General features: G+C 40.1%; 1 protein-coding gene and 1 long non-coding RNA gene across 4 annotated transcripts in view; one reads left to right on the top strand and one right to left on the bottom strand.

The window, feature by feature from the left end:
* Nucleotides 1-3,203, bottom strand: part of LOC129476065 (uncharacterized) — a 48,733-nt gene extending 45,530 nt beyond the window's left edge. The window contains exon 1 of the long non-coding RNA XR_008654879.1: nt 3,034-3,203. This is a non-coding gene — a long non-coding RNA (uncharacterized lncRNA). The remainder of the gene's footprint in view (nt 1-3,033) is intronic.
* Nucleotides 3,204-3,248: 45 nt separating this feature from the next.
* RSPH3 (radial spoke head 3) lies at nt 3,249-26,090 on the top strand. Of its 3 annotated transcripts, XM_055268630.2 has the most exons (9): nt 3,450-3,714; nt 3,820-3,991; nt 9,481-9,568; nt 16,871-17,012; nt 19,630-19,775; nt 20,748-20,951; nt 22,512-22,674; nt 25,103-25,189; nt 25,605-26,090. In XM_055268630.2, the coding sequence occupies exons 1-9, from the start codon at nt 3,450-3,452 to the stop codon at nt 25,913-25,915; spliced, it is 1,578 nt and encodes a 525-aa protein (XP_055124605.1). In that variant the 3' UTR covers nt 25,916-26,090. The 3 variants fall into 3 exon arrangements, with proteins under 3 accessions (XP_055124599.1, XP_055124605.1, XP_055124609.1); XM_055268624.2 differs by having other exon boundaries at nt 3,249-3,991; XM_055268634.2 differs by lacking the exons at nt 16,871-17,012; nt 19,630-19,775 and having other exon boundaries at nt 3,450-3,991.
* Nucleotides 26,091-27,867: the final 1,777 nt, after the last annotated feature.

Raw genomic sequence — 27,867 nt, 5'->3', positions numbered from 1 at the left:
GCTGAGACAGGAGAATTGCTTGAACCCGGGAGGTGGAGGCTGCAGTGAGCCAAGATGGTGCCATTGTACTCCAGCCTGGGCAACAAGAGCAAAACTCCACCTCAAAAAAAAAAAAAAAAAGTCATCTGTTCCTACTCTAATTGCTTGCCAGAATAAAATTAAATCCTTTCTGGGGAAAGACAACATCAGCCACAGTCTCTATGCAATTTATTCATTTATTTTTTATTTATTTATTTATTTATTTTGCCAGAGCCTCTATGTGATTTTTTTCCTAGACAATCTCTAACGTTTAATCAGAAACCTTAGGTTCATCTCTTATGCCTTTCTTTCTCTCGTGCACCACATCACGTCCAGTCTGTTCTATCTTCAAAACTGAGCTGGGATCTTCCCACCACTTTTGGCCCAGATCCAGAACCAAGCTCCACCAAAAGTGAGGCAGTCTGCCCCCGGACATGGCCTCGGCACTGACTCCCTGCACCTCTCGGGCCCGAGCACCATACCTACACCAGATCCAAGCTACCCTCTCACCAGCCTTATTGGGAGCAACTTCCTATCTGGTCTGTCTGCTTCTGCCTTTGCCCCACTTCAGTCTATTCTCAATCAAGCAACTAGAAAAAACAAATTTTTAAAATCAAACTACGTCAAGCTTCTACTCTAAACCCTTTAGGGACTTTTAACCCTAGAGTAAAACCTAAAATCCTTTCACTGACCTACAACAAGGCGCGTGGCCCTGCCTCTGACTTCATCTCCAAATGCTCCTCCTTGTGCTCACTCTGCTCCACTCACTCTTATTCCCATCCCAAACACGGCTTCCTGCCTTAGAACTAGGAATTGGCTGCTTCCTTGACCTGGAATGCTGTGACAATTAGTCTCAAGTTTCATTTCTTCACCTCCTTCATGTCTTTACTTGCACGTCACCTTCTCAATGAAGCCTTCTCTGACCACTATAAAATTGCTAGGTCTCCCATGTCCCTAGCACCTAGCCTTCTTTGCTGTTTTATTTCGCCTTAGCTATTATAATTATCTAACACACATAATGTACTCACTTTTCTTGTTTGTATGACTCCTCCACTAGAACATAAATTCTGTCAAGGCAGGAGTTTTAATCTGTTGTTTGGTTTTGTTTTTCACTGCTATATCCCCACTAACACCAGGGGAGTGGGGATGAGGGACAAGAAAACAACAATGCTTGGCATATACTAGATACTCATAACTATTTGCGGAATGAATCATTCAGTTTCAGATCATCCAAGAGTTGTCCACAAAATAGTCAGATATCCAGGACTGTCACTTGAGGGAGAAGTCTAGGTTAGAGATACATCCTTTGCTGCCCTGAGTATATAGGTGGTACGAGAAATTACAGCTGTGAAATGGGACTACCTTGGGAGAAAGTACAAGAAAAGAAACAGGCTGTGGATAAAAACTTGTACAGGCCAGGCACAGTGGCTCACGCCTGTAATCTCAACACTTTGGGAGGCTGAGGAGGGCAGATCACGAGGTCAAGAGAACAAGACCATCCTGGCCAACATGGTGAAACCCCACCTCTACTAAAAATACAAAAATTAGCTGCACGGGGTGGCACGCGCCTGTAGTCCCAGCTACTCAGGAGGCTGAGGCAGGAGAATCACTTGAACCGGAGAGGCAAAGGTTGCAGTGAGCCAAGATCGCACCACTGCACTCCAGCCTGGCCACAGAGCCAGACTCCATCTAAAAAAAAAAAAAAAAAAAACAACAACTTGTACAAGAACCTATAGTGGCTATCAATTTCTTCATGAAGCCCACTGTGGCTGGTATAGCACTATTGGTTACCCACTCAATACCCATTCTATTCTGCCCCAACATCCTTCTAACAGAATTTGTTCTTCTCCTCCCTGGCCAAGTGTTTCTTGGAGGCCTAGAAAGACTGGTTACCTGGTCTAATCCAAATATGGTGGTCTTATATAGATCCTAAGCTTAAATCAGTATGATGTAATTCTGGTCAGTTGGGAGTTTACGAGGGGGTTTTGCTCTTCCAATAAAGACTAAAGAGACGATACTTCTATTACTACCTTGTTGAAGCCAACAACCCAGGTGACAGAGTGGCAAGGTAGGGGAAAAAATGTGTTGTTGATAATGTGCTGAGCCCCCAAGTTAACCTCCAGGTTAACCAACCTGAGGAGTGTAAAATAATGAATTCCTTATTATTTCAGCCACTTGGAATTGGTTGTTACTTAAGGGAAAAAATATTCTAATTAATATGCTAGTGTTTACTGTTTCCACGATGTGGTGTCAGCCTTTCTGTCTATAGATATTTCTACAACTCATCTACACAAACGTTGCTTACAGTTTTCCAAATACACTTGGGCTTTTTGAGCCTTTGATCAAGCCATCCCGAATGCACCACCCCCAAGAGGCTGGCCAGTTAAAATACTATCATTCACCAAACACAATTTAAATGTCACTTTCTCCTCTAGCCCTTTCAGAAATTACCTCAAAATTAAATAATCAGACCTAAAATATTTTGGGAGTGTTTTCGCCTCTAGAATTTACCATACACCTTTATGTGTTACTTATAGAATGCCTACATCTGCTATAGGTCATACACTTCAAAGCGCAGAACGGGTCCAGATCTTAATATAAAGGCTTACCATTTACCAGGCACAGCTCTAAGTATTAACGGTTTTAATCCTCCAGACAAAACCTAAAGAGATAAATTCTTCTATTGCCACTTTGTGGATTAGGAAAATGAAGCACAGAAACAATTAACTTGCCTGAGGTTTCGGAGCTAGTACATTCTAGAACCTGGATTCAAATCAAGACAGCAATTAGCCGAATGAAGGTGTAACTGCAAATGCAAATAACTGATCACAAGGGATACACATTCACTCACACAAGATACAAGATTTTTAACGTTGCTGGTACTAAAACCAAAGCGTCTGCGTTTTTAAGCGCAGCCCCACCCCGCGATACTAGATATATTCTTTAGAGCTGGGAGCCTGATAGATTAAGGGGAACTATGCCTTTATATTTTTTAAGACTCAATAAATTGCTCACTTCTTTCCCAAAATGAGGTATCTGTGGGGGAGGCCCTTGTCGCTCCGGGCGCCAAGTGTCCTCCGATTGCTAGCACACAACGGTGAGCAGAGAAGGCAGGTGAGGAACTGCACGGACTCAGCTGCAGAGGGCGGCGGCAGCCCGCCCCCGGGGCGGGAGAAGGGCAGGTGCCGGGAGACACCAGGAAGCTCTTCCCCTCCCGGGCACGTAACAGAGCTGGGAGCCTGGCTGCCAGGGGCGTGTCATCGCGGGGGCAGCCTGGGAGCGCTGCTGCGCCGCGCCAGGAGAAACAGCCGAGGACACCCTGTAAGAGCAGGAGTACGTGGGCCTGCGAGAATGGCGCCAACACCAGCCCTGCAAAGCCACTTTCCAAAGCCGGGCCGAGGACAGCCACCGTTGCCCCGCAGGCCTCAAGGATGACGGTCAAGCCAGCCAAGGCCGCCTCCCTACCCAGGAACCTCGCAAAGCGCAGGCGCACCTACCCGGGTGGCGCGACTGGGCGGAGTCAAGAGCCGGAAGTTCCTTGCGCCGCAGTCCTTCCCCGGAAACCCGCGGACCGGAACTGCCCGGAGTTCCCGCCCCCAGACAGAACCGTGGGTTGCTGGGCAACCGATGCGGCCGCCGCTGCTGGTCTCTGTGGTGCTGGGAGCGAGCCCAGTATAGCTCCCACCTCCTGCGCTGGTAACCTCCCGTCCTGCCCGCCTCCCTTGTTGTCGCCTCTCCTCGCGTCGCGGAATCCTTGCCCTTGGCACTACTTACATCTCTCCGGGTCCCACAACACCTTAGCGCCCACCTGCTTCAAAGCCAAGCTCCACCGGAAGCGAGGCAGTCAGCCCCCGGACATGGCCTCGGCCCTGACTGATCGCACCTCTCGTGCCCCGAGCACCTACACCTACACCAGCCGGCCCCGAGCACTGCCCTGCCAGCGCAGCCGTTACCGGGACAGCCTGACGCATCCGTGAGTGACCAAGCCAGCCCCTGTGTGGTCTATACTTGCACCCCATCCCCTGGCCGGGGTCTGGCCCCTTCGCCCTGGCAAAAGCTGCTTATGCTGTCTTCCCTTGGCTGCACTCTGCCGAAATAAAAGTTCTGCCCTAAGGAATCTCCCGTGGTGTGGAGGAGTGAAGCAGGAAGGGGCATGGGTTGGGCATCAGTTAACTTTTAGTGATACTGAGTTGCTGCCGTGGTCCTTAACATGTACACGAATCGGCTCATTTCACAAAGTTTGAATTGTACCAGTGTGTATTGAGGGCCAGCTACGTGCTGAGCACCTTACTGGGGGCATTCAAATACGTTCTCTTAGTTAATCCACAGTGCTGTCAAGTTGGTTTTATAACTCCATTATGCAGATGAGGAAACTGCGGGGCAAAGATATCCAACGTTAGCATATCCAAAATGGGAGCCGAGTAAATCTCTTCGGCAGGCTTTGAGCTGCAGTAAGATTATTCTTCCACGCAGGACCACGGATTGGTTTTTTGTGGTGGTGGTGGTGGTGGTGGTTGCTGTTGTTGTTTTGAGACGGAGTTTCGCTCTTGTCGCCCAGGCTGGGCTGCAATGACGCAATCTCCGCTCACTGCAACCTCCTCACCCCTCCTCCCTCCTCCCCGATCAAACGATTCTCCTGCCTCAGCCTCCCAAGTAGCTGGGACTACAGGCGCCCTCCACCACGCCCGGCTAATCTTTGTATTTTTAGTAGAGACAGGGTTTTGCTACATTGGCCAGGCTGGTCTCAAACTCTTGGCCTCAAGTGATCCGCCCGCCTCGGCCTCCCAAAGTGCTGGGATTACAAGCGTGAGCCACTGCGCCCGGACGGCAGATTGTGTTTTTACATCGATGAACAGTGGCAAATATTCAAACATACATAGGAAAGAAAAAAAAAAAAATAAGCTTTTTTTTTTTTTTTGAGACGGAGTCTCACTCTGTCGCCCAGGCTGGAGTGCAGTGATCTCGGCTCACTGCAAGCTCCGCCTCCTGGGTTCATGCCATTCTCCTGCCTCAGCCTCCCAAGTAGATGGGACTACAGGCGCCCGCCACCACGCCCGGCTCATTTTTTTTTTTTTTTATTTTTTTAGTACAGACAGGGTTTCACCGTGTTAGCCAGGATAGTCTCGATCTCCTGACCTCGTGATCCGCCCGCCTCGGCCTCCCAAAATGCTGGGATTACAGGCCTGAGCCACCACACCCGGCAAAAAAAAAATAAGCTCTTAAAGTTCTCTTAAAGTTAAACGATTTTCTAAAGTTCTTTCCATAAGCCTCAAATATTGAATTCAGCAGAACTTTACAGGAATGCAGGCTCCATGGATGCAGGAACTTTTGCATCTTTTGTTCACCTAGTACAATGCCTGGTACATAGTAAGCACTTAAGACGAATTGTCGAATTGATGATTGAACATCAACAATGTAATTATTGATGCTTATTTCAAACGCTCTTTCTAAATTCATAATTATCTTGTTCTAACAAATTCTTTTTTTATAAGAGATGTCTATCACTGTGAGAAAACTAAAATAGAAAATTTAAATTTGAAGAGTGATCATTTATGTTAGAAAAGGATTCAATTTTAAAATTTTCTAATCCTTCCAAAAACACTTTCTGGTGCCTTTAAGTGATTGCTTACAAATCATTACTATCCAATCAGACCAACAGATTAGAAACAAGAATCAATGGTGGTTCATTAGGAACAACTTTTTTGATAGTTGATTAGTATATTGAAGTAATCTGTTGATTAATTGATTAATATATCTGAGTAATGCACAAGACAGAAAAATCTCAATTTTGAGGAAGTAGTATCTTACAAATCATAATCATTGATATCCTAATGGATAAAATACTGAGATTTTATCCATAATTTGCTTATGGATAAGGATAATATTCTCCTCTGATATCCTTATGAATAAAATATTTTTTAAGTGTTCAGGAGAGTAGCCTGGCATGGTGGCATGTGCCTGTAATCCCAGGTGCTTGGGAGGCTGAGGCAGGAGGATCACTTAAACCCGGAAGGCAGAGGTTGCAGTGAGCCAAGATCACGCCACTGCACTCCAGCCTGGGTGACAAAGCGAAACTCTGTCTCAAAAAAAAAAAAAAAAAAAGTGTTCAGGAGAGTACTTGTCTTAATCCATTTTATGTTGCTCTAACAGAGTATCTGAAACTGGATAGTCTATAAAGAGATATATTTAGCTCACAGCTCTGCAGACTGAGAAGTACAAGAGTATGGTGCTGGCATCTGCTTGCCTTCTAGTGAGGGCTTTTCTTGTTGTATCATAACACGATGGAGAAGGTCAAAGGGGAAGCAGATACGTGGGAAGTGGCCAAACAGGAGGAAGTACCTCATTTTGTAACAACTTGCTCTCTCTGGAACTAGTCCTATGAGAACTTAATCCAGTTTCTTGAGAGTAAGAGTTCCCTCACTACTGCGAAAACTGGTGCCAAGCCATTCATGAGGGATCCACCCATGTTCCAAACACCTCCCACTAGGCCCCACTTCCCAACACTGCCATATTGGAAATTAAATTTCCATGTGAGTTTTAGTGGGGACGACAAACCACATCCAAACCACAGCAGTACTTTTAGTACTTGCTGCTGAGTAACTAAATGACCATATCCAAAAAGAGTATGCTTTTGTGTCAATCTGTCTCTATCCTAGAATGTCGTTTAGTTCTTTCCTGTTCAAAATTTTATGTTGAACTGGATAAATCTTCAGTTTTTCAGATGACACATGGCTGGAATGGATAACTAACTTATGACTGAAGGGAGTCAAGGTTCCAAATTATCTTGATTGGGTATATATAACTGGGCTGAAACCAAAAAATGAAACTTAATTGGAAAGCTGTGAAGTTTTACTTAGGTATGAGAAGTCAGTTTCACAAATACAGAAATGGGAGTATCTGATTTTTCCTTTGAAAGGGTCTAGAAATTTAACACAAATGTAATGTGATTCAAGAACTTCCACCTTTTCATAGGATTATAAAGCTGAAAGAGAATATTTGAATACTAGCCTTCTCATTTACAAACAAAAGAATGTAATACATCTTTTATGTATTTCTTGGTAGTTGGGTGATCATAAACGCCATTAAATTCACCTTTAGGCATGTGTCAAATGACAATTGTGATAATGACATCCTCATTTTAGAAATCCGTTGGTAAAGGATATATAACTCTTCTAATAAAATAACATTTTTAATGCAAATGAATTAAAACCTTAGAACATACCTTTTTTTAAATTTTTACTCAGATCAAATAAGGTTTAAATCACTGTAGTGGGCAGAATAATGATTTCCCAAAGATGTCCTCTTCCTAGTCCCCAGAACCTGTGAACATGTTATGTGGTAAAAGGGACTTTGAGATGTGATTATATTAAGAATCTTGAGATGGGAGATCTTGAGATGGGAAATTAGCCTGGCTTATCCAGGTGGGCCCAGTAGAATCACAATGAGGCCTTAAAAGTGAAAGAAGGACAGGCGCAGTGGCTCACGCCTGTAATCCCAGCACCTTGGGAGGCCAAGGTGGGCGGATCACAAGGTCATGAGATCGAGACCATCCTGGCTAACACGGTGAAACCCCGTCTCTACTAAAAAAATACAAAAAAAAAAAAAAAAAAAAAAAATGAGCCGGGCGTGATGGCAGACGCCTGTAGGCCCAGCTACTCGGGAGGCTGAGGCAGGAGAATGGCGTGAACACAGGAGGCGGAGCTTGCAGTGAGCCAAGATTGCGCCTCTGCAGTCCAGCCTGGGTGACAGAGCGAGACTCCGTCTCAAAAAAAATAAAATAAAAATAAAGTGAAAGAAGAAGGCACAGGAGTCTGAGTCATAGAAGGGGATGTGTCATTAGAAGCAAAGGTCAGAATCACACAAATGCTGACTGGAAAGCGACCACAAGCCAGGGAATGAGGGCAGTCTCTAGAGGCTGGAAAAGGCAAAGAAACATTCTCCCCAGGACCTCCAGGAGGAGTGCAGCCCTGTTGACACCCATTTTGAACATCTAAACTGCAGAATTCTGAGAATACATGTGTTATTTTAAGCCAACTACGTGGTTAGTAGTACCATTTAATGAAATAGGAAACACTGAAGAAGTAATGAGTTGGAATGGGAGAGTGATAATTAGTTCAATTTTGAGGTTGCCTTCCAGATAGCATAGTGAGATGTCATTGGGCAACTGGATATGCCTAGAGTTGAGAGAAGAGTTCTCGTCTAAAAATAAAAATTGAGAGTTTTAGGTATATGGATTATAATTGAAGTCTTGAAAATGCATGAGGTCAGCTAAGGACAAGAGAAGGCTGAGCCCGGAGGAAATCCTCCAGCATGGGAGGAACTGCAAACAAAGGCTAAGAAAAAGGTGTTAGAGAAGTAGCAGAAAAACAATCAAGATGATGGTGGTAACACAGAGGCCTAGGAAAGAGAATGCTTCAGTGAAGGAGCGGCCAGCTGGGCTTAACACTGCCCAGAGATCAGTTAATACAAGCGATGAAACATGTTAGAGTGTTCAATAGTGGCTTCAATAGATGATAAAAAAGCAACTTATACCCCACTCAGAATCATTTCCCATAGAGTACTGTTGTTGGTGTAGGACAATGTTTAGTGTCTTAGCTATAAGCAATATGTAATTTAAATAACTTAGAATGAAAATATCAACTGTGTTTTTGTATTTTTTACTAGCAATCATTCTGATGCCTGAAATTAATATTTTATTTTATTTATTTATTTATATTTATTGATTTTTTTTTTTTTTTTGAGACAAAGTCTCTCTCTGTCTCCTAGGCTGGAGTTCAGTAGCCCGATCTCAGCTCATGGCAACCTCTGCCTCCTGGGCTCAAACCATTCTCATGTCTCAGGCTCCAGAGCAGCTGGGATTACACATGCGGGCCACCAGGCCTGGCTAATTTTGTATTTTTAGTAGAGGCAGCGTTTCACCATGTTGGCCAGGCTGGAAAATTTTATTAACATTTTAAACAATAACTTTAAAAAATATATTTGGGTTTAAAGAACAATGAGAAAATTGACTTAATTTTTAAGCTTCATCTTTTTATTAGTGTAACTTTTCAATCTTTGAATCAAGCTTTTTTCAGTACTTTAAAGAAGGCCCCTTTTCAAATGGGCCATTTTCATATTTACTAAAGTCATACAGATTTACAACCTAAATCTAGCCCTGCCATTTACTAGCAAGGTGACCTTGGGCAGATTCCTGAGTCTGTTTCCCCTTCTGAAAAAGGAATCATAATTCCCAACTTGCAACTATTGTGAATAATAAATAAAATAATGTACATGAAGGACCTGGCATATAGTAAGCATTACATAAATTGTATCCATTTACCTCCTTATTTTATGGACCACACTAAAACAGAAATTTATTTTCTTAAAATATATTGATTTTAGTCTAAATCCTATTGAAAATGAGTTACTTCATAGATACCAATACTCTATTAAAGTGGTTATACAGAATTATCTGTTTTACAGAGATGAAGAACCTATGCGTTATGGAAACATAATGTATGACAGAAGGGTAATTCGAGGCAACACTTATGCACTCCAGACAGGGCCACTGGTAAGTTCAGTTTGAATAGTCTAACACCGTGTTCTCACATTATCTATGGGGAAGGATCAGTTTCTTTGTGTTAATTTCTAATCCATTGCAGACTAAAACATTCATAAAATAAAGATGAATTACTATAAAAGTGAAATTTTTAAAAAGACATACAAATAGAAGCGCAGTGACAGTTTCCAGGAGCTGGGGGATGAGGGGGCCAGGGAGGGAGTTATGTTTAATGAGTGTAGAGTTTCAGTTTTGCAAGGTGAAAAGAGTTCCAGAGATAGAGGATGGTGATAGTGATAGAACAATGTGAATGTAATTAATACCACTGAATTTTATACTTAAAAATGGTTACGGTGATAAATTTTACATTATGTGTATTTTACCGCAAAAAAAGAATTAGCTAAGAAAAAAAAAAGCCCCAGTTGGCCGGGCACGGTAGCTCACGCCTGTAATCCCAGCACTTTGGGAGGCCAAGGCGGGCGGATCATGAGGTCAGGAGATCGAGACCATTCTGGCCAACATGGTGAAACCCCATCTCTACTAAAAGTACAAAAATTAGCCGGGCGTGGTGGCGGGCGCCTGTAGTCCCAGCTACTCGGGAGGCTGAGGCAGGAAAATTGCTTGAACCCGGGAGGCGGAAGTTGCAGTGAGCCGAGATCACGCCACTGCACTCCAGCCTGGCGATAGAGCGAGACTCCATCTCAAAAAAAAAAAAAAAAAAAGCCCCAATTTTTCATTAGATTCAACAGAACTCTGCCATTCTAAACATTTCTAAACTTTTACTCTCAATTTCTATACTTAAATTGTTACAGACCAGTTCAAATAGTTTATAGACACTAGCCAGAGGCCCACATTTTGAGTGGCACTTGTCTATTGCATCTAGATTTGTTTAGATTATCTCATACTCTAATACAATTATCATTATTTAATCAAAAAGTCTGAATTCTGCTTCTTTAATTCACTCAACAAATATTTATTGAGTTTTAGGTCCTGTTCTGGGTACCTAGGATACAAAGATGAGTAAGACATGGTATGATATTAAGGGTGGTGAGTTCTTGGCACAGAAATGAAATACAGGTGAATCCATAAACAGTATATGACATATAAGTGCCTAATACAAGACGGTGATAGAGATGCTCCTCTACTTATGATGAGGTTATGCCCCAATAAACCCACTGAACATTGAAAATGGATTTAAAACACCAAACCTGCCAAACACCATAGCATAGCATTGCCTACCTTAAGTATGCTCAGAGGCCAGGCGTGGTGGCTTACACCTGTAATCCTAGCAGTTTGGGAGGCCAAGGTGGGTGGATCACTTGAGCCCAGGAGCTTGAGACCAGCCTGGGCAATGTGGGGAAACCCTGTCTCTAAAAAAAAAAAAAAAACTCAAAAATTAGCTGGGCATGGTGGCACGCCCCTGTAGTCCCAGCTACTTCGGAGGCTGAGGCAGAAGGATTGGTTGAGCCCAGGAGGACAAGGCTGCAGTGAGCTGTGATCACACCACTGCACTCCAGCCTGGGTGACAGAGGGAAACCCTGTCTCAAAAAAACAAAAACAAAAATACAACCTAGAATGTTAAGGAATTGAGGGAAGCTCAGTGTGCCTGAATCAGAGTCTGAGGCAGGGAGTATCAAGAAATACATGATTAAAAAGAAGTTAAAGATGAATAAATCTCAAATCCACATTAGAGAGAATGTTGTTGAATGTCAAATGAGGGATGTGAAGAACCCACCTAAGGTATGTTCCCAGAACAAGACCCTGTCTCCAAAAAAAAAAGTGCTCAGAACACTTACATTAGCCTACAGTTGGGAAAAATCATCTAACACAAAGCCTATTTTATAATAAAGTACTGAATATCTCATATAATTTATGAAATATTAAAGTGAAAAATAGAATGGTTGTATGAGCATTCAAAATACATTTTCTGTGGATACTTTTGTATCATCAAAAAGCTGAAAAATCATAAACCACATAAGTTGGGGAACATCTATTAGTCTGAAGCAATGGTTAACTTACTAAACATATATATATATATGGATCTCCTGCATTAGAACCTCCAGGGGTTCCCTGCTTCTCCCACCGAGGTGGTGTCAACAAGGGTGGAGCAGGAAGCTGAACTTTCACCTTCACCCAGTACCAATGAGGTAGTAGGAGATGGCACAAGTCAGTGCCCCACTCTTTCTGGGGTGGTGCCAGCAAACCCAGTGGGTAGCTGAATTGCAGTCCTATCTGGCAGTAACAAGGTGGTATGAGGCAGTGCTAGTCAATGCTGCACTCCCCCGACACCACCACCAGTGTCGACAGAGCCTAGAAAGGAGCTGAACTACCACCCCCACCTGGCACCAATGTGTTGGTACAAGTTGACCCTCTGCTTTTGTTGAGGTGGTGTCAGCGGGGCCCAGCAGGAAGTTGAACTTCCAACCCCACTCAGGCTTGTGCACTAAAACAAAAAGGGTGATTTCCTACTGAAAAATTAAATAGGATCCAAAGTCTTAAAATATTAATACCCAAAATAGCCAGGATACAAACAAAAATCATTCATCATACAAGAATCAGGACAGTCACAACTTGCATGAGAAAAGACAATCAAGAAATGACCAAACCAAGATGACTCAGATGTGGGAATTACCTGACAAGGATTTTAAAGCAACAATCAAAAATGTTTCAATGAAAAGTGAACAATTATAGACACTCTTAAAACAAATAAAAAAAAATCTTAGCAAAGAAATACAAGATATAAAAGTAAACCAAATGGAAACTTATAGAACTGAAAAATACAATAACTAAAATAAAAAAACTCACTGGATGGACTCAGAAGAATGGAAGTTATCTAGCTGAACAGAGAGAAAATAGACAAAAAAAAAAAAAAAAAAAGGCTGAGAGAGCCAAAGAACAATCACAAAGATTTACATTCATGTTGTTGGAATCCTAGAAGGAGAGGAGGAAAACTATGAGATGGAAAAATATTTGAAGAAATTGTGCTTGAAAATTCCACAAATTTGGCAAAAGGCCTACAGATCCAAGAAGCCAAGTGACCCCCCAAGAGGATAAATCCAAAGAAATCTACCCAAGACAAATCAAGATCAAACTTTTGAAAATTAAAAACAAAACATCTTGAAATCAGCCAGAAAGAAATTACACGTTAGCTAAAGGAGATCAATGATTTAAATGGCAGTGGATTTCTTACCTAAAACATGGAGACAAGAAAGTGGCACAATATTTTTCGAGTCCTTAAAGGAAAGAACTATCAATCTCTAATTCTAATCCAGTGAAAATATTTTACAGGAGTTCCAAAATGGCAGCATAGAAGCAGGCTGGCTTCACTCCCCCTGCAAAAGAAAATCAAGAACAAATGTACAGTGCCAAGATTACCATCAGCAATATTCTAGAGCTCAAGTAGAAGGAGGAAGCAGTTCCCAGGGCTACAGAAAAGTGAAAAAGCTTCAAGGAGATGGTAGGAGAGTCAGACGTTCATGTCTACAGTATCTGTCCTTCTAGTCTGCCTGGCACTAAGGATGTGGAGGATTTATTTAGGGTATATATATAAAGGAGAGTTTATTAAGTATTAAGTCACACAATCACAAGGTCCCACAATAGGCCATCTGCAGGCTGAGGAGCAAGGAGAGCCAGTCCAGGTTCCAAAACTGAAGAACCTGGAGTTCAGTGTTCAAGGGCAGAAAGCATCCAGCACAGGAGAAAGTTGTAGACTGGGAGGCTAGGCCAGTCTCTCTTTTCACATTTTTCTGCCTGCTTATATTCTAGCCACTCTGGCAGCTGATTAGATTGTGCCTACCCAGATTAAGGGTGGGTCTGCCTTTCCCAGCCTACTGACTCAGATGATAGTCTCTTTTGGCAACACCCTGAGACACACCCAGGATCAGTACTTGGTATCCTTCAATCCAATCAAGTTGACACTCAGTATTAACCATCACAGGGATTTATCTCTGACTTGTGATTTCTGCACTGGAAAAAGATCAAGGTGGACAACTAGTTTCCCTACCATGTTGGGTTTCCTGGCAGGAAATTCAACCCATAAGAAGCATCATGAGTTCCTGAAGAGAGAAATACCCCTGAGTACAGCCAAAAACAAAATGGGGAGGTGAGACTACCATCCCCAGCCCTGGACACTCTGCTGTATAACTCAACCAAAACAAACACCAAATCAGAGTGACTGTTCAGCAGCACCACACTGTAGGAGATAACATTGTATGGGTCCCCTGGGCACAAACCCCTAGCCAGTCACACTACCATTGTATCCCCTTTGGGACCTCCCTGATTCAGGATGGGCAGTGCTCTGATCATTTACTAGAGCCAGGTGAACCTGGCCTTAAGGCACCACCTAGAGCCAAAAAGGAGGCAGCAATCTGGTGATAAAGGATCTCTGGTGGGGCACAGTGTCTCATACCTGTAATCCCAGCACTTTGGGAGGCCGAGGCAGGCAGATCACTTGAGGTCATTAGTTCGAGACCAGCCTGACCAATATGATGAAACCCCATGTCTACTAAAAATACAAAAATTAGCCAGGCATGGTGGCGGGCACCTGTAATCCCAGCTACTTGAGGGGCTGAGTCAGGAGAATCGCCTGAACCCAGGAGGCAGAGGTTGCAGTGAGCCAAGATCACACCACTGCACTCCAGCCAGGGTGACAGAGCGAGACTCTGTCTCAAAAAAGGAAAAAAAAAAAGATCTCTAAGAAAATATATCCAATAAAAAGCAAAACAAGCCAGACAGATTAGACTGGACTAAATAATCCTTCAGTGCAGAGACATAGACATACATCCACATCAAACAACAGCAAACAGGGAACCATGACCTACCTAAAGGGACAAAGCAAGGAATCAGTAACTGACCCTAATGAGATGGCAGGATGTGAGCTCTCTGACCAAAAATTCAAAATAGCAGTCTTAAGGAAATTCAGTGATGTCTAATATAACACAGAAAAGCAATTTAGGAATTTGTTAGAGAAATTTAACAAAGAGATTGAAATAATTTTTAAAAATCAAGCAGAAATCTTGGAGCTGAGTAATACATTTGTTGAACTGAAAAATTTATTAGAGGCTTTCAACAACAGAATGAATCAAACAGAGGAAAGAATCAGTGAACATGAAGACAAAGACAGACTATTTGAAAATACACAGTCTGAGGAGAAAAAAGAATGAGAAGAAACAAAGACTGCTTACAAGATATAGAAAATTACCCCAAAAGATTAAAGCTACGAATTACTTGTGTTCAAGAGGGAATTGAGCAAGAGCAAGGAGTGGGAAGCTTGTTTTAAGAAATACTAACAGAAAACTTTCCAAAACTTGAGAAAGAGATAGATATCCAGGTACAGGAAGGTCAGAGAATACCAAACAGATTCACCCCAAATAATACCCCATAGAATAATCAAGCTCTCAAAGGTCAAGGACAAAAAAAGAATCCCAAAAGCAGCAAGAGAAAAGAAGCAAATAACATACAGGAAAGAGCTCCAATCCATCTGGCAGCAGACTTCTCAATGGAAACTGTACAGGCCAGGAGGGAGTGAGATAACCAGGAGGGACTGGGGTGACATTTTCAAAGTGCTGAAAGAAAAAAATCATCTAAGAATATTGTATCCACAAAGTTATCCCTCAAATATGAAGGAGAGATAGTCTTTCCTAGACAAATAAAAGCTGAGCAAATTCAGCACCACCACGCCCATCTTACAAGAAATGTTGAAGGGAATTCTTCAGCCTGAACAACAACAACAAAAAAAAAAACACTAATGTGCCAAAATAAAACATTTGAAGGTATGAAACTTACTGGTTAAATTAAGTACATAGACAAACCTAGAATACTCTCATACTGTAACTGTGGTATGCAATCCACTCATAATTCTACTGAGGCCCAAAAGACAACTATCAAAAACAGTAATAGCTGCAGCAACCTGTTAAGAGGTAGGTAATATAAAAATATGTGCAGTGAGACAACTAAAAGTTAGTATGTGGGGGGATGGAGTTAAAGTGTAGAATTTTTTTTCTTTTTTTCTTTGCTTCTGTTCTTTGTGATCTAAGATAAGTTGTCATCTCTGCAAACAACTTGTTATACCTATGTTTTTTGTAAGCCTCATGGTAACCACAATGCAAAAATCTGTAATAGATTCACCAAAAATTAAAAGCAACAAACTAAAATATACTACCAGATAAAGTCACTTAACACAAAGAAAGACAATGAAGAAGGAAGGAGATACAAAACAACCAGAAAATAAGCAACAGAATGGTAGTAGTAAGTCCTTGCTTTATCAATAATAACACTGAATGTAAGAGGACTCAGTTCTCCAATTAAAAGGCATAGAATAGCTGATTGGATAAAGAAACGAGACCCAACTATATGCTCCTAGAAGAAACCCACTTCACCTACAGAGACACACATAGACTGAAAGTAAATGGATGTAAAAAGATTTTCCATGCAACTAGAAACCAAAAAAGAGCATGAGTATACTTACATCAGATAAACTACAAATCAAAGACTAAAAAGAAACATGGTCACTCTGTAATAATAAAGTGATCAGTTCAGCCGGAGGATGTAACAATGATAGATATCCATGCACCCAACACCAGAGCTCCCAACTATATAAAGCAAACATGAATAGATCTAAAGGGAGAGATAGACCACAATAATATTAGGAGACTTTAACAACCCATTCTCAGTAATGAATAGATAATCCAAACAGAAAATCAGGAAAAAAAGAAAAAGAAACAAAAGAAAATTGGTGTTAAACTTCACACTAGACCTATTAGGACTAACTGATATTTATAGAACATTTTATCCATCTTCTGCAGAGTACACATTTTTTTTCTTCATCACATGGATCATTCTTCAGAATAGACCATGTCTTAGGCCACAAAACATGTCTGAACAAATTCAAAAAAGTAGAAATCATATCGAATATCTTTGCTGACCACAATGAAGTAAAACTAGAAATCAATAATAAGAGGAATCTTGGAAGCTACAAAAATACATAGAAATTAAACAGCATGCTCCTGAATGATCAGCAGGTCAATGAATAAATTAAAAAGGAAATGTTTTTATTATTTTTGTAAATATATAGGTAGGATTGTGCACCCATATATTCCAGTTAACAGCCATACTTTGAAGTTACTTTTATGCTTTGTCAAACATCTTTGTAATTATCTGACAAAGTACCAATACAATTTTAATGAAGTTACTGATAATCAGGAAACATTATGACAAATGCGTTTATACTACTCAGGAATTGCTTTTGGAATGGCAGTTCCTGTATGCTTTAATAAATATTTTCTAAATTCTAGAAATATTTTCTATCCCTATTAGCTCAGACAGCCTGATTCTCTAGAGCTTCAGAGACAACGGGAGGCTAAGAAGAGGGCTCTTGCCAGAAAACAAGCCCAAGAGCAGCTCAGACCACAAACACCTGAACCTGTGGAAGGCAGAAAGCATGTCGATGTGCAAACAGGTGTGTGACTGTTCCCTCGGCATTGTGTCCTCTTGGTTTACTCAGTTGTCTATGTCAGTTCATTTTTATTTGGCCTTTGTATTATTTATGCCTCTCTTGTGCTATCTGATACTTCCCCGACCACATGGTAGGGAAGTTCATTTATTAAAGAAATACATAGACTAGTCTGGGTATGCTGGCTCACGCCTGTAATCTCAGCACCTGGGGAGGCTGAGGCGGGCAGATCCCTGAGGTCAGGAGGTCAAGACCAGCCTGGCCAATGTGGTGAAATACCCGGTCTCTACTAAAAAATACAGAAATTAGCTGGGCATGGTGGTGGTCACCTGTAATCCCAGCTACTCGGGAGGCTGAGGCAGGAGAATCACTTGAACCTGGGAGGCAGAGGTTGCAGTAAGCCGAGATCACACCATTGCACTCCAGCCTGGGCGATGAGCAAAAGTCCATCTTAAAAAAAAAAAAAAAAAAAAGAGAGAGAGAAAGAAAGAAATATATAGACTATATACTACTATCATAGTGGATATGGCTGGAAGTGTGGGATGGGGTTTAAAAAAAAAAAAAAGAATGTTGGCCAAGCACAGTGGCTCACATCTGTAATCCCAACACTTTGGGAGGCAAGGCAGAAGGATCACTTGAGCTGAGGAGTTAGAGACCAAAGACCCCATCTCTACAAAAAAAATTTTAAAATTGGTTGAGCATGGTGGTGCACACCTGTAATTCCAACTACTCAGTAGGCTAAGGCAGAAGGATCATATGTGCCCAGGATTTCAAGGCTGCAGTAAGCTATGATCACACCACTGCACTCAGCCTGGGCAACAAATAAATAAATAATTTTGTGACCAGATTCTCTCTTAGCCCTTTTCACATATTCTGTTCTCAAACTGGGATTCTTTCTCATAGCCCAACATGAATCACAGTTCTTTTCATTAGGACTTACAGGAAAGGAGAGCAATATGGTTCTATTTTGTCATTTTGTTTGTCTTTTGAGAGGAGTAAACCCACTCCCATCTGAGTCATCTGCTTCTCACACCAGCCTCTTCTGTCCGCTGGTTCTGTTGCTGTGCACATTCCCCAGGGCCACACAGGCACCCCTGAGGCAGGTGCCAGGATTTGCATACTTGTCTCGCTGTGCTCAGCTGTAGAGGCTTACCTGGTCCTGTGGGGTCTAGCTGTGTTGTTGACAGAATCTTGGTCATCAGACAGTGCTTGGTGTTTTCCTTGGACCACTGTCACTACTTAAGGTTCACTTTGTACCCTTCCAAGATGATGAGTGGATCCATCAGGATTATTTCTGCATGGTAAAGGCAAAAGGGACCATTCCATGCTTTAACCCCTGCCTTTAGGCCAAGTATAGAATGAGTGTATGGCTGTCATTAGCCAAAGAGATAAGTTTTCATGTTTCTTCATACCATCAGAATATTAAGTGATATAATAGCAGCCAGCTTTTTTTGGATATTTCCTCAGAGACTGAACCAGGTCCTTTATCTGTGTATTTCCTTCATTATTGCAAAGATTCTGTGTGACAGGTAGTTATAGCCCATTTTACAGATGAAGAAACTGAGGCCCAGAGAGGACATGACTTGGCCAAGTCCTGTGCCCAACATCTGACTCTAGTGCTCATGTTCTTTGCTTGATACCACATTACCCCTGCCTCATATAAATTACTCCTAACATGAAATTTGTTTTCATACATCTGTTTATAATCTGTAGTGTAGAGGGAACATCAAATAACCTGGTGACTTGGTACATGATTTTTTTTAAATATCCAGGAATTTTCAAATCTGTATATGTTTACTATCTTAGGACTCAGATATATATACATATGTATATATACACATATGTATATATGTGTATAGATATCTATCATAGATATCTATGTGTATAGATATCGATCGATCGATATCTGTGTATAGATATCTATATCTATAGATATATATACGTATAGATATATATACGTATATATATCTCTCTATATATGTATATCTATATTTGACTTTTTATCCACTGTTGTACTCTGCATCTTATACACATCTACAGTCTCATGTTCTTCTTTAGCTCCATTTTCAGATACAAAGCTCAGTGCTTTCTAGACATTCAGTAAATGTTCTAGCCTAATTCTATCTATGGTCTTCCAAATATTTAAAAACTCTTAGTTCAGTATGTGAGGTAAGCCCCACATCTGAGCACTTTTATTCCAATACTTATTTTCTGATTCATTTAAATATGTTTTGAAGGAGCTAAAATTTCAAATACGCATGTATGCTTGAAATAGACCAGAATTTTTTTTTTTTTTTGAGACAGAGTCTCACTATGTTGCCCAGGCTGTAGTATAGTGACACGATCTTGGCTCACTACAACCTCCACCTCCCAGGTTCAAGCAATTCTCCCACCTCAGCCTCCTGAGTGGCTGGGACCACAGGCACACACCACCACACCCAGCTAATTTTTGTATTTTTTGTAGAGATGGGGTTTCACCATGTTGGCCAGGCTGGTCTCAAACTCCTGGCCTCAAGTATTGCACCCTCCTCGGCCTCCCAAAGTGCTGAGATTATGGGCATGAACTACCATGCCCGGACTTAGACCAGAATTTTAAACTCAATGTATATGATATTCTTCTTAGAATTATACCTTGAAGAAATTGCTGATCGCATAATAGAAGTTGATATGGAATGCCAAACAGATGCGTTTTTGGACAGACCACCAACACCACTCTTTATTCCTGCCAAAACTGGCAAAGATGTGGCCACTCAAATACTAGAAGGAGAGGTACAGTACATCCTATGGGCTTCCCTCTATAATCTTTATAAGTGAGGTAAAGTTAGGTGTAGATAATGCTTAATATGAGCAAGAACCACCTCACAATCAGATTCTACTTCTTGGATTTCTTTCCAGATATTATCTATAATGGTTTTATCATATAGTACTCAGAAATGTTTTAAAATACCATGTTCTGATTTCTTTGCTGATTAAAAATAAAATCATTTGAAATATTTTTAGAATATTTCCACATTTGATTTTTGTTTGTTTATATGCTTGCTTAATGTATATATATAAGATAGATTTGTACTAAATAGGGAAAAATAATATCCCTGATATCAAAGATTCCACAATTAGTTGCTTTTGGATTATATAACTTTTGTAAAGGTACTCTTTCATTTAAAAAAATTTTTTTTAATAATTACATTTTTCTATCAGTGCGGAATGCATAAATAGGCCTCTTTATGAAATTGAAGAAAAGAAGGCAATGATTATGTTCATAATGACCTAAGTGAGTTTTAACACTTATGGGAACTTGAAAGAACTGTCATTGAAATTGGGAAATAAAATAAATCTTCAGAAGCTACCTGAAAGTTATATTTGCCTATAAATCCTAGCAATGAATCACCAAAATATCTATTATTCTTGTTCCTTCATTCATCAAACTGTTATTTAAAAATAAATAAAAATCAAACAGAAAAGGCAAACAATAAGATAGACAAAGATATTTCTCTTCAGTGTCAGGGTTCGTTTTGATGAATGCATAGGTTTTTTTCATAACTTTGACTTAACAGATTTTTACCTGTAAACAAAATGTTGTTCATTTTGAGGATTAGAAACCATGAATAAAGCACTGGCACAGTGTCTGGCACACAGGAGACACTTAATAAATAATATCTTGTTATTGCTATTCATTATATTTTTGTTGAGCATCCGATTCGTAATTAAAATTTTAAGTTTGCTTTATTTTGTATGTTTAAGCTCTTTGACTTTGATCTTGAAGTTAAACCAGTGTTAGAAGTTTTGGTGGGGAAGACAATTGAGCAGTCTCTTCTGGAAGTAATGGAAGAAGAAGAGCTGGCTAACCTGCGGGCCAGTCAGCGTGAGTATGAAGAACTACGGAATAGTGAACGTGCTGAAGTTCAACGACTTGAAGAGCAAGAGAGGCGACACCGAGAAGAAAAAGTATATATAATTGTATTTTTCTTTCTTAGGCAGTCTTTTGGCTAGTTAGCATATTATGTTCAAAATTACATGTGATGATATATCATAAGACTAAAGATCTTTAGGAATATATTAGAAAAAGACGTATAGTATTTTTGCTCAGGTCTCTCCTATAGATCTTAGATCTTTCATGGACAGAATTACATCTTTTAAACTCCAGCTTACATAAATACACCTAAATTGAGTTTCCAAAAGTTTCTAAATGAAGTGAAAGTTCCTAAGTTACATGTGTGCCAGTTGTAAGACTCTCTTAAATATCAGGAGTCCTAAAGAAAGAAAGACGTATGTTGGTTTGCCATAAGTCAGTGGCAGAAAGATGGAAGGAAGGAAAAAGTGAATGTATTGGAGAGAGAACTGTGGGTAAAAAGCAGGGGATCTGGATAGAGTTCTGATTCTTTTTCTCGGTGACCAGGCCCTTCTTTATACCCTTAGTGACACACCAGACCTGTTTGGGTTCTAATAGAATATTTTTCAGATTCTAGATTTTTAGAATCTTCAGTAAGGAAAGGTTTACAATCCAGTTTTTTTAAATGTGCCAGTAGCCTACAGTTAGGAAGCACTAGAAAAGATAGTCTTTTTGGTTTTGGCAATAACTGTCAGCCTTTGTTGTATACTGATGAACAAATTATAAAGTAGTATCTTAATATCCGAAACAGTTAAGAAAATATTCCCAAGGGGCCTAACTTACTATACTCTGAAAAATAGCGTAATTGTTGGGAAATCCTACTCAATACCTATCAAATGGACTTTAATTCTAAGATGAATACTTAGTTGTGTAAAGAGCATAGGGCTTACAATAAGGATTGTGCAAATTTACAAATATAAAAAAACTGTGGCAAAATAAACTTTGTTGAAATGAGTCGTGAAATCTTTATCAAAAAATACTTGTTTATTTACTATTTGGAAATATATTATGGAAAACTGGATACAAGAACCACCTAGATTTATATTTGTTTAAAGTTTGAAAATAGATTTAATTAGAAAATATATTAATGCTCCCACTTCCACATGAGAGTAGAGAACAGGATTCATCCGCTTTATAAATATTACATGGTCTAAAGGAAGTAACAACAAAAAATAAGAGGCTTTCATGATCTTCAGAACCATTCAGCTTTACAAATTCAGGGAATTATTACAAATGAACTCATTCATTGGCCCACTGGTAATTTTTCTTACCAGTAATATTTCATGATAATATTAATTTAAAATACATATAATGGTGATTATCTTTTTGCTACGGTCTATACTGTCAAGCATGTATGTCTTGAAATTATTTTACTTGAATTCAGTAGTGAGATGTTTTACCTTAAATTCCATCTTTTATAACTTCCTGAATTCAGTACCCACTAGCTGTTGAAATTCATTAAAGTTTTGATGAAAAATATGAACCTTTAATAGATAGACACCTCGCTGTCCATTTTTTGATAAGTCTGGATTCTTGTACTTATTAACTTGACTAGATTCGGTACTTGGGGAGGGCATAAGAGCTAAATAACCACCCCCCTGTGTCATTATTGGCAGGAACGGCGTAAGAAACAGCAGTGGGAAATAGTGCACAAGCACAACGAGACATCACAAAAAGTCGCCGCCCGAGCATTTGCACAGCGTTACCTGGCTGACCTTCTCCCGTCTGTTTTTGGCAGCCTCAGGGATAGTGGCTACTTTTATGATCCCATTGAAAGAGGTTTGTAGATATTTTTGTTAGATTAATTTTGTTGTAATAAGCATCCTCTTAATGGTTCAAATTTATCTTATGTCCATTTTTATTTTGAATTGGAATCTTTCTATTTCTGACACAAAGTCAATTTTAGTTGTTTAAAGTAAGTACAGTTGTTAATGAGATGTGTATTTTAAAGATCTTGATTTAAGGATATTAGTGTTTGTTTATTGAGAAGCAACATTTGTATAGTAGAAAGAAATATGGACTTGGTATTGAAAACTTGAGTTTGGGTTGCAGCTTTATCATTAGCTAGCTTGATGACCTCCAGTTTCTTCATGTGTGAAATGAGGATTTTTTTTTTTTTTTTTTTTTTTTTGAGACGGAGTCTCGTTCTTTTGCCCGGGATGGAGTGCAGTGGCGCAATCTTGGCTCACTGCAACCTCTGCCTCCCGGGTTCAAGCAATTCTCCCTGCCTCGGCCTTCCGAGTGGCTGAGATTACAGGCACATGCTACCACACCCAGCTAATTTTTGTATTTTTTAGTAGAGACGGGGTTTCGCCATGTTGGCCAGGCTGGTCCTGACCTGAAGTGATCCACCTGCCATGGCTTCCCAAAGGGCTGAGATTAGAGGCGTGAGCCACCGTGCCCAGCCTGAAATGAGGATTATTTAGGAGTTAAGTCATGAAATATATGAAACTGTGTAAACTATAAAGTCCTGTGTATGCATAAGTAGTTGTTATTAACTTTTTCTCAGCTGACTTATTCAAATCAAAAACCCTTTGAGGGCAGGTATCAAGGTCATTTATTCATTTAGTTAGGCGCTTACCCTGTTCCAGGCAGTGTTTGGTATTGGAGAAAAAGAAGGATCCCTGATCTCTGCCACTAGGGAGCCCATAGCCTGATAGCTGTCTGTCTGTATCCCCTCAAAGCCCACGTTTCTAGCTGCTCAGCCAGTGGAAATGAAGAGTTGTATGTCCTCTGCACCACCCACCTTCCTCAGAGTGAAAAGCACTTACATCCACCGTGCTTGGTGTATAGGTCCTATTTTGTTGGCCAGTAGTATCTTGGGACACATGTTAGTAATGTTAATTTTCACTGATTACATATTCAATTCAATACAAAGAGGTCAGATCACAGACAAATATTATTAATATACATAGTATTTTTCATAGGCGATATCATTTGATACTCCCAATAACCCTGTAGGATAGACAGGTCAGATTGAATTCCCATTTTTTCAGAAATAGAAACTGAAGCTCAGAGAAGTTAAATGCCTTGCTCCCAAATCCTCAGGCAGTGGAAATATTAGGCCTCAAACTGACTTGGATCTCAGACTCCAAGTCCAGTGTTCATTCTCGGCTATCATCCTGCTGTCCTGGGCTCTAGCTTGGACTCTAACTGTTAGCCAGAGAGATCAGTAGCCTTCTTTCTATCACAGATTACCAAAAAAGTAAGTTATAGATCATTTAAAAGCTTGCAAATGAAATTCATACCTGAGATTAAAATTATTTATAGTAGTGAATATAATATTCTATCACACTCTCCATTTCATCCTATTAAAAAATAAAATTAGATGCCTGCCCCCAAAAAATGTTGTTTTGAAACTTTAAAATGTATATGGTAATAGACCATATTTTTAAAATGCTTACACAGTAGATTTCAGTTTGAACAAACTTAATACTGATGGAAACACCTAGTTTCTGACCTATTTCTAGATGGCTGCCTCCTCAAATGCCCTCTCACCTGCATTCTCTGAGTCTGATCAGCTTCCTTCCATTAGGCCCTGGGCTTCAGGTGGAGACTTTCTTTTACTGGCATTGCTCAATCCCAGATTTGCATTGCATTTGGATTGGAGTTCTCTCAAACCCACATCCTCCCCCTGCCTCCGTGATCCATCTCAGATTGCACCTATGAAGGAAACTCCAAATGCCTTGACTCCAAGGAAGGCTTCATAGTTCTTAAAATATTGGGTCGGGCGCAGTGGCTCACACCTATAATCCCAGCACTTTGGGAGGCCAAGGCGGGTGAATCACGATGTCAGGAGATTGAGACCATCCTGGCCAACATGGTGAAACCCCGTCTCTACTAAAAATACAAAAATTAGCCAGATGTGGTGGTGTGCAGCTGTCGTCCCAGCTACTCAGAAGGCTGAGGCAGGAGAATCACTTGAACCAGGAAGTGGAGGTTGCAGTGAGCAGAGATCATGCCACTGCACTCCAGCCTGGGTGACAGACTGAGACTCTGTCTCAAAAAAAAAAAAAAAAAAAAATCACTTATGCAATAGAAAGGAAACTAACCAGAACATATATAAGGAATATGGCAAAAGTTATGCTGTATGAGTCTACTTAACATTTTATATTAAGAAACCAATGTTGATGAGTCTATTACATTAAGAGAAAAGCACATGATTCCTCTGATAATACATGAAAATCAATGAATTCTTTTATTACAGATATTGAGTTAGGATTTCTTCCATGGCTAATGAATGAAGTTGAAAAAACCATGGAATATAGCATGGTGGGAAGAACAGTGCTTGACAGTAAGTTATTTTATCCAAAAATTCATCTCTAAAATTTTTGGTAGAAAGAATAAATTGAATAATTGAAAGAAAGATTAATTTTACAGTTCTAATACTTAAACTTTTAGTATATCAATTGTATTAATAAAAGTGCAAATTTTTACCCTCAATATTATTTTTGGCTCTTCTATAATTTGCTATCTATTAATATCTTCTGTCATTACTTTATAAATGATACTCTGTTAAAACAGAATATATTTTATATTTAATGCATTAAGTGTGAAGTTAAGTATGCTGACTTCCAAAAAAGGTTATGACATAGGAAAGAGATGAGGCTTCGTGAAGGTTTTGTAATCATCTATAAGTCAGCATTATAACTCCTGAAATAAACCATAATATGAAAATCATAGTGATGTCTGGACATTTAACTTTTCAGTGTTGATCCGTGAGGTGGTTGAAAAGAGACTGCATATGTATGAGCATGGGGAAGACACACATCAGTCTCCAGAACCCGAGGATGAGCCTGGTGGTCCTGGAGCAATGACAGAGTCACTGGAGGCCTCTGAATTCCCGGAGCAGAGCATGTCACAGACACAGAAGCTGCTTTTAGATGGAGACTACTTACAAAGAACAACATATGACAGAAGGTCATCCCAGGAAAGGAAGTTTATGGAAGAGAGAGAGCTCTTAGGGCAGGATGAAGAAACAGCAATGAGGAAGTCCTTAGGGGAGGAAGAATTGTCATAGGAGGGAAGCTTCGAAGTCATGAAACCAATCAACAGCCAAGTCAGCAAGCAATCAGGTAATGATGCGCAAGTCCCCTCAGGTTATAGAAATTATGTTGTATTTAGTCAGTATGTCTTTTTGTGTAATGGACTGGGCCAATCAAATGTGATAAAATAAAACTAATTTGAAAATGAAACTTAAATTGAATTCATTTGTTTAATAGAATATTCAAAGGCTGTATTGTAATTCTAATGAGAATTATGATTAATTACTAGCTTTCTATTACCATTATACGTAACCAGCAAATATATTTTTCCTTAGTCCTTCTAATTTTGCGGGTTTTTTTTTTAGTAAGTATGATAGTTAATGTTCAATATTAGTGCTGTCAGCCATTTAGCTTTTCTTCTCTATAGGAAAACTATTTCACCTACTGTAAGAGTGAATGCCTAGCCAGGCGTGGTGGCTCACACCTGTAATCCCAGCACTTTGGGAAGCTGAGGCTGGCAGATCACCTGAGGTCGGGAGTTTGAGACCAGCCTGACCAACAAGGAGAAACCCCCATCTCTGCTAAAAATACAAAATTAGCCAGGCGTGGTGGCGCATGCCTGTAATCCTACCTCCTTGGGAGGCTGAGGCAGGAGAATCGCTTGAACCTGGGGCAGAGGTTGCGGTGAGCCAAGTTTGCACCATTGTACTCCAGCCTGGGCAACAAGAGCGGAACTCCATCTCAAAAAACAAAAGAAAAAAAAAGAGAGAGAATGCCTAAACGTTGTGCTACTGAAAGCCACAGTGCTCCCTTCCTGCAAGGACCATCTTCAATATTCAAGTAAGGCTTAAGGAATTCACTGGATTAGTAATATGCTCTCATCTATTTTTTCACATTCCTACTATGAAAAAATTTCAGGCAATGCCAATAAAGCAAAAGTCCCTGTTTGCCCTCATACAGTCTCACTCCCCTCTTCAAAGGTAGATCACTGTTATCAGTTAGGTATGAGCCATCTAGGCCTTTTTTGAGGTATTCCTATACAAATGTATTTGAAAATCTAGAAATATATAGCTTGATTTTCTTTATATAAATATAAACATTATTTGCATATTTTATTTTTCACTTAAGAGAATGTCTTAGATCTTTCAAGGTTAGTGGCATCAATCTCTTATCTTCTTAAAATATGGTTAAGGTATTACATATTATGACTGTGCTGTAGCATAGGGAATTAACATTTGACTTTTTAATCTGAATGTGTTAGAGAATTTACCTGCAGTATTAAAATCACAGATTATTTTCTCTCTAAAGCCTTGCTAACTGTAAGCAATAACTGAAGTCTTCAGAGCCTTTAGATCGATAGAGCCTATTTTTCTTTTTACTTATTTTTACTTTTTTTTTTGAGACAAGGTCTCACTCTGACACCCAGGCTGGAGTGCAGCAGCACCATCACAGCTCACTGCAGCCTTGACCTCCCAGGCTCAGGTGATCTTCTCACCTCAGCCTTCCAAGTAGCTGGGAATACAGGTGTGCATCACCACGTCTGGCTAGTTACTGTATTTTTTTGTAGAGATGGGCTCTTGCTGTGTTGCTCAGGCTGGTCTCCAACTCCTGGGCTCAAGTGATCTGCCCACCTTGGCCTCCCAAAGTGCTAGGACTAAAGGCATGAGCCACCACACCTGGCTGAGTCTGTTTTTCTCAAAATATTTATACATATATAAAGTAGTGATTTAAAATAACTTGTAATTATTAACCCATTTACCTTAATTTCTTTTAAGTTAGGTACCAAGAATGTATCCACATTTTAAAAATTTTAAAAGAATGCACCCATTTTCCCATGTAGTATTTCACTATAACACTTAGGCCTTATGGCAACCTTCTGAAGCATGCATGACAATATTTGTATTTTTTTAGTTTCTAATCCTTAATTCAGTCAGCCAGCAAACATTAGCTGAGTGCCTGCTCTGCCTCGGGAATGAGGCTGCAGATA

This window comes from Symphalangus syndactylus, chromosome 2 (assembly GCF_028878055.3).
Source record: "Symphalangus syndactylus isolate Jambi chromosome 2, NHGRI_mSymSyn1-v2.1_pri, whole genome shotgun sequence".
In the NCBI taxonomy this organism is placed as follows: Eukaryota; Metazoa; Chordata; class Mammalia; order Primates; family Hylobatidae; genus Symphalangus; species Symphalangus syndactylus.
The sequence above is the reverse complement of the archived record's forward strand: the minus strand, read 5'-3'. Positions and strand labels throughout refer to the sequence as shown.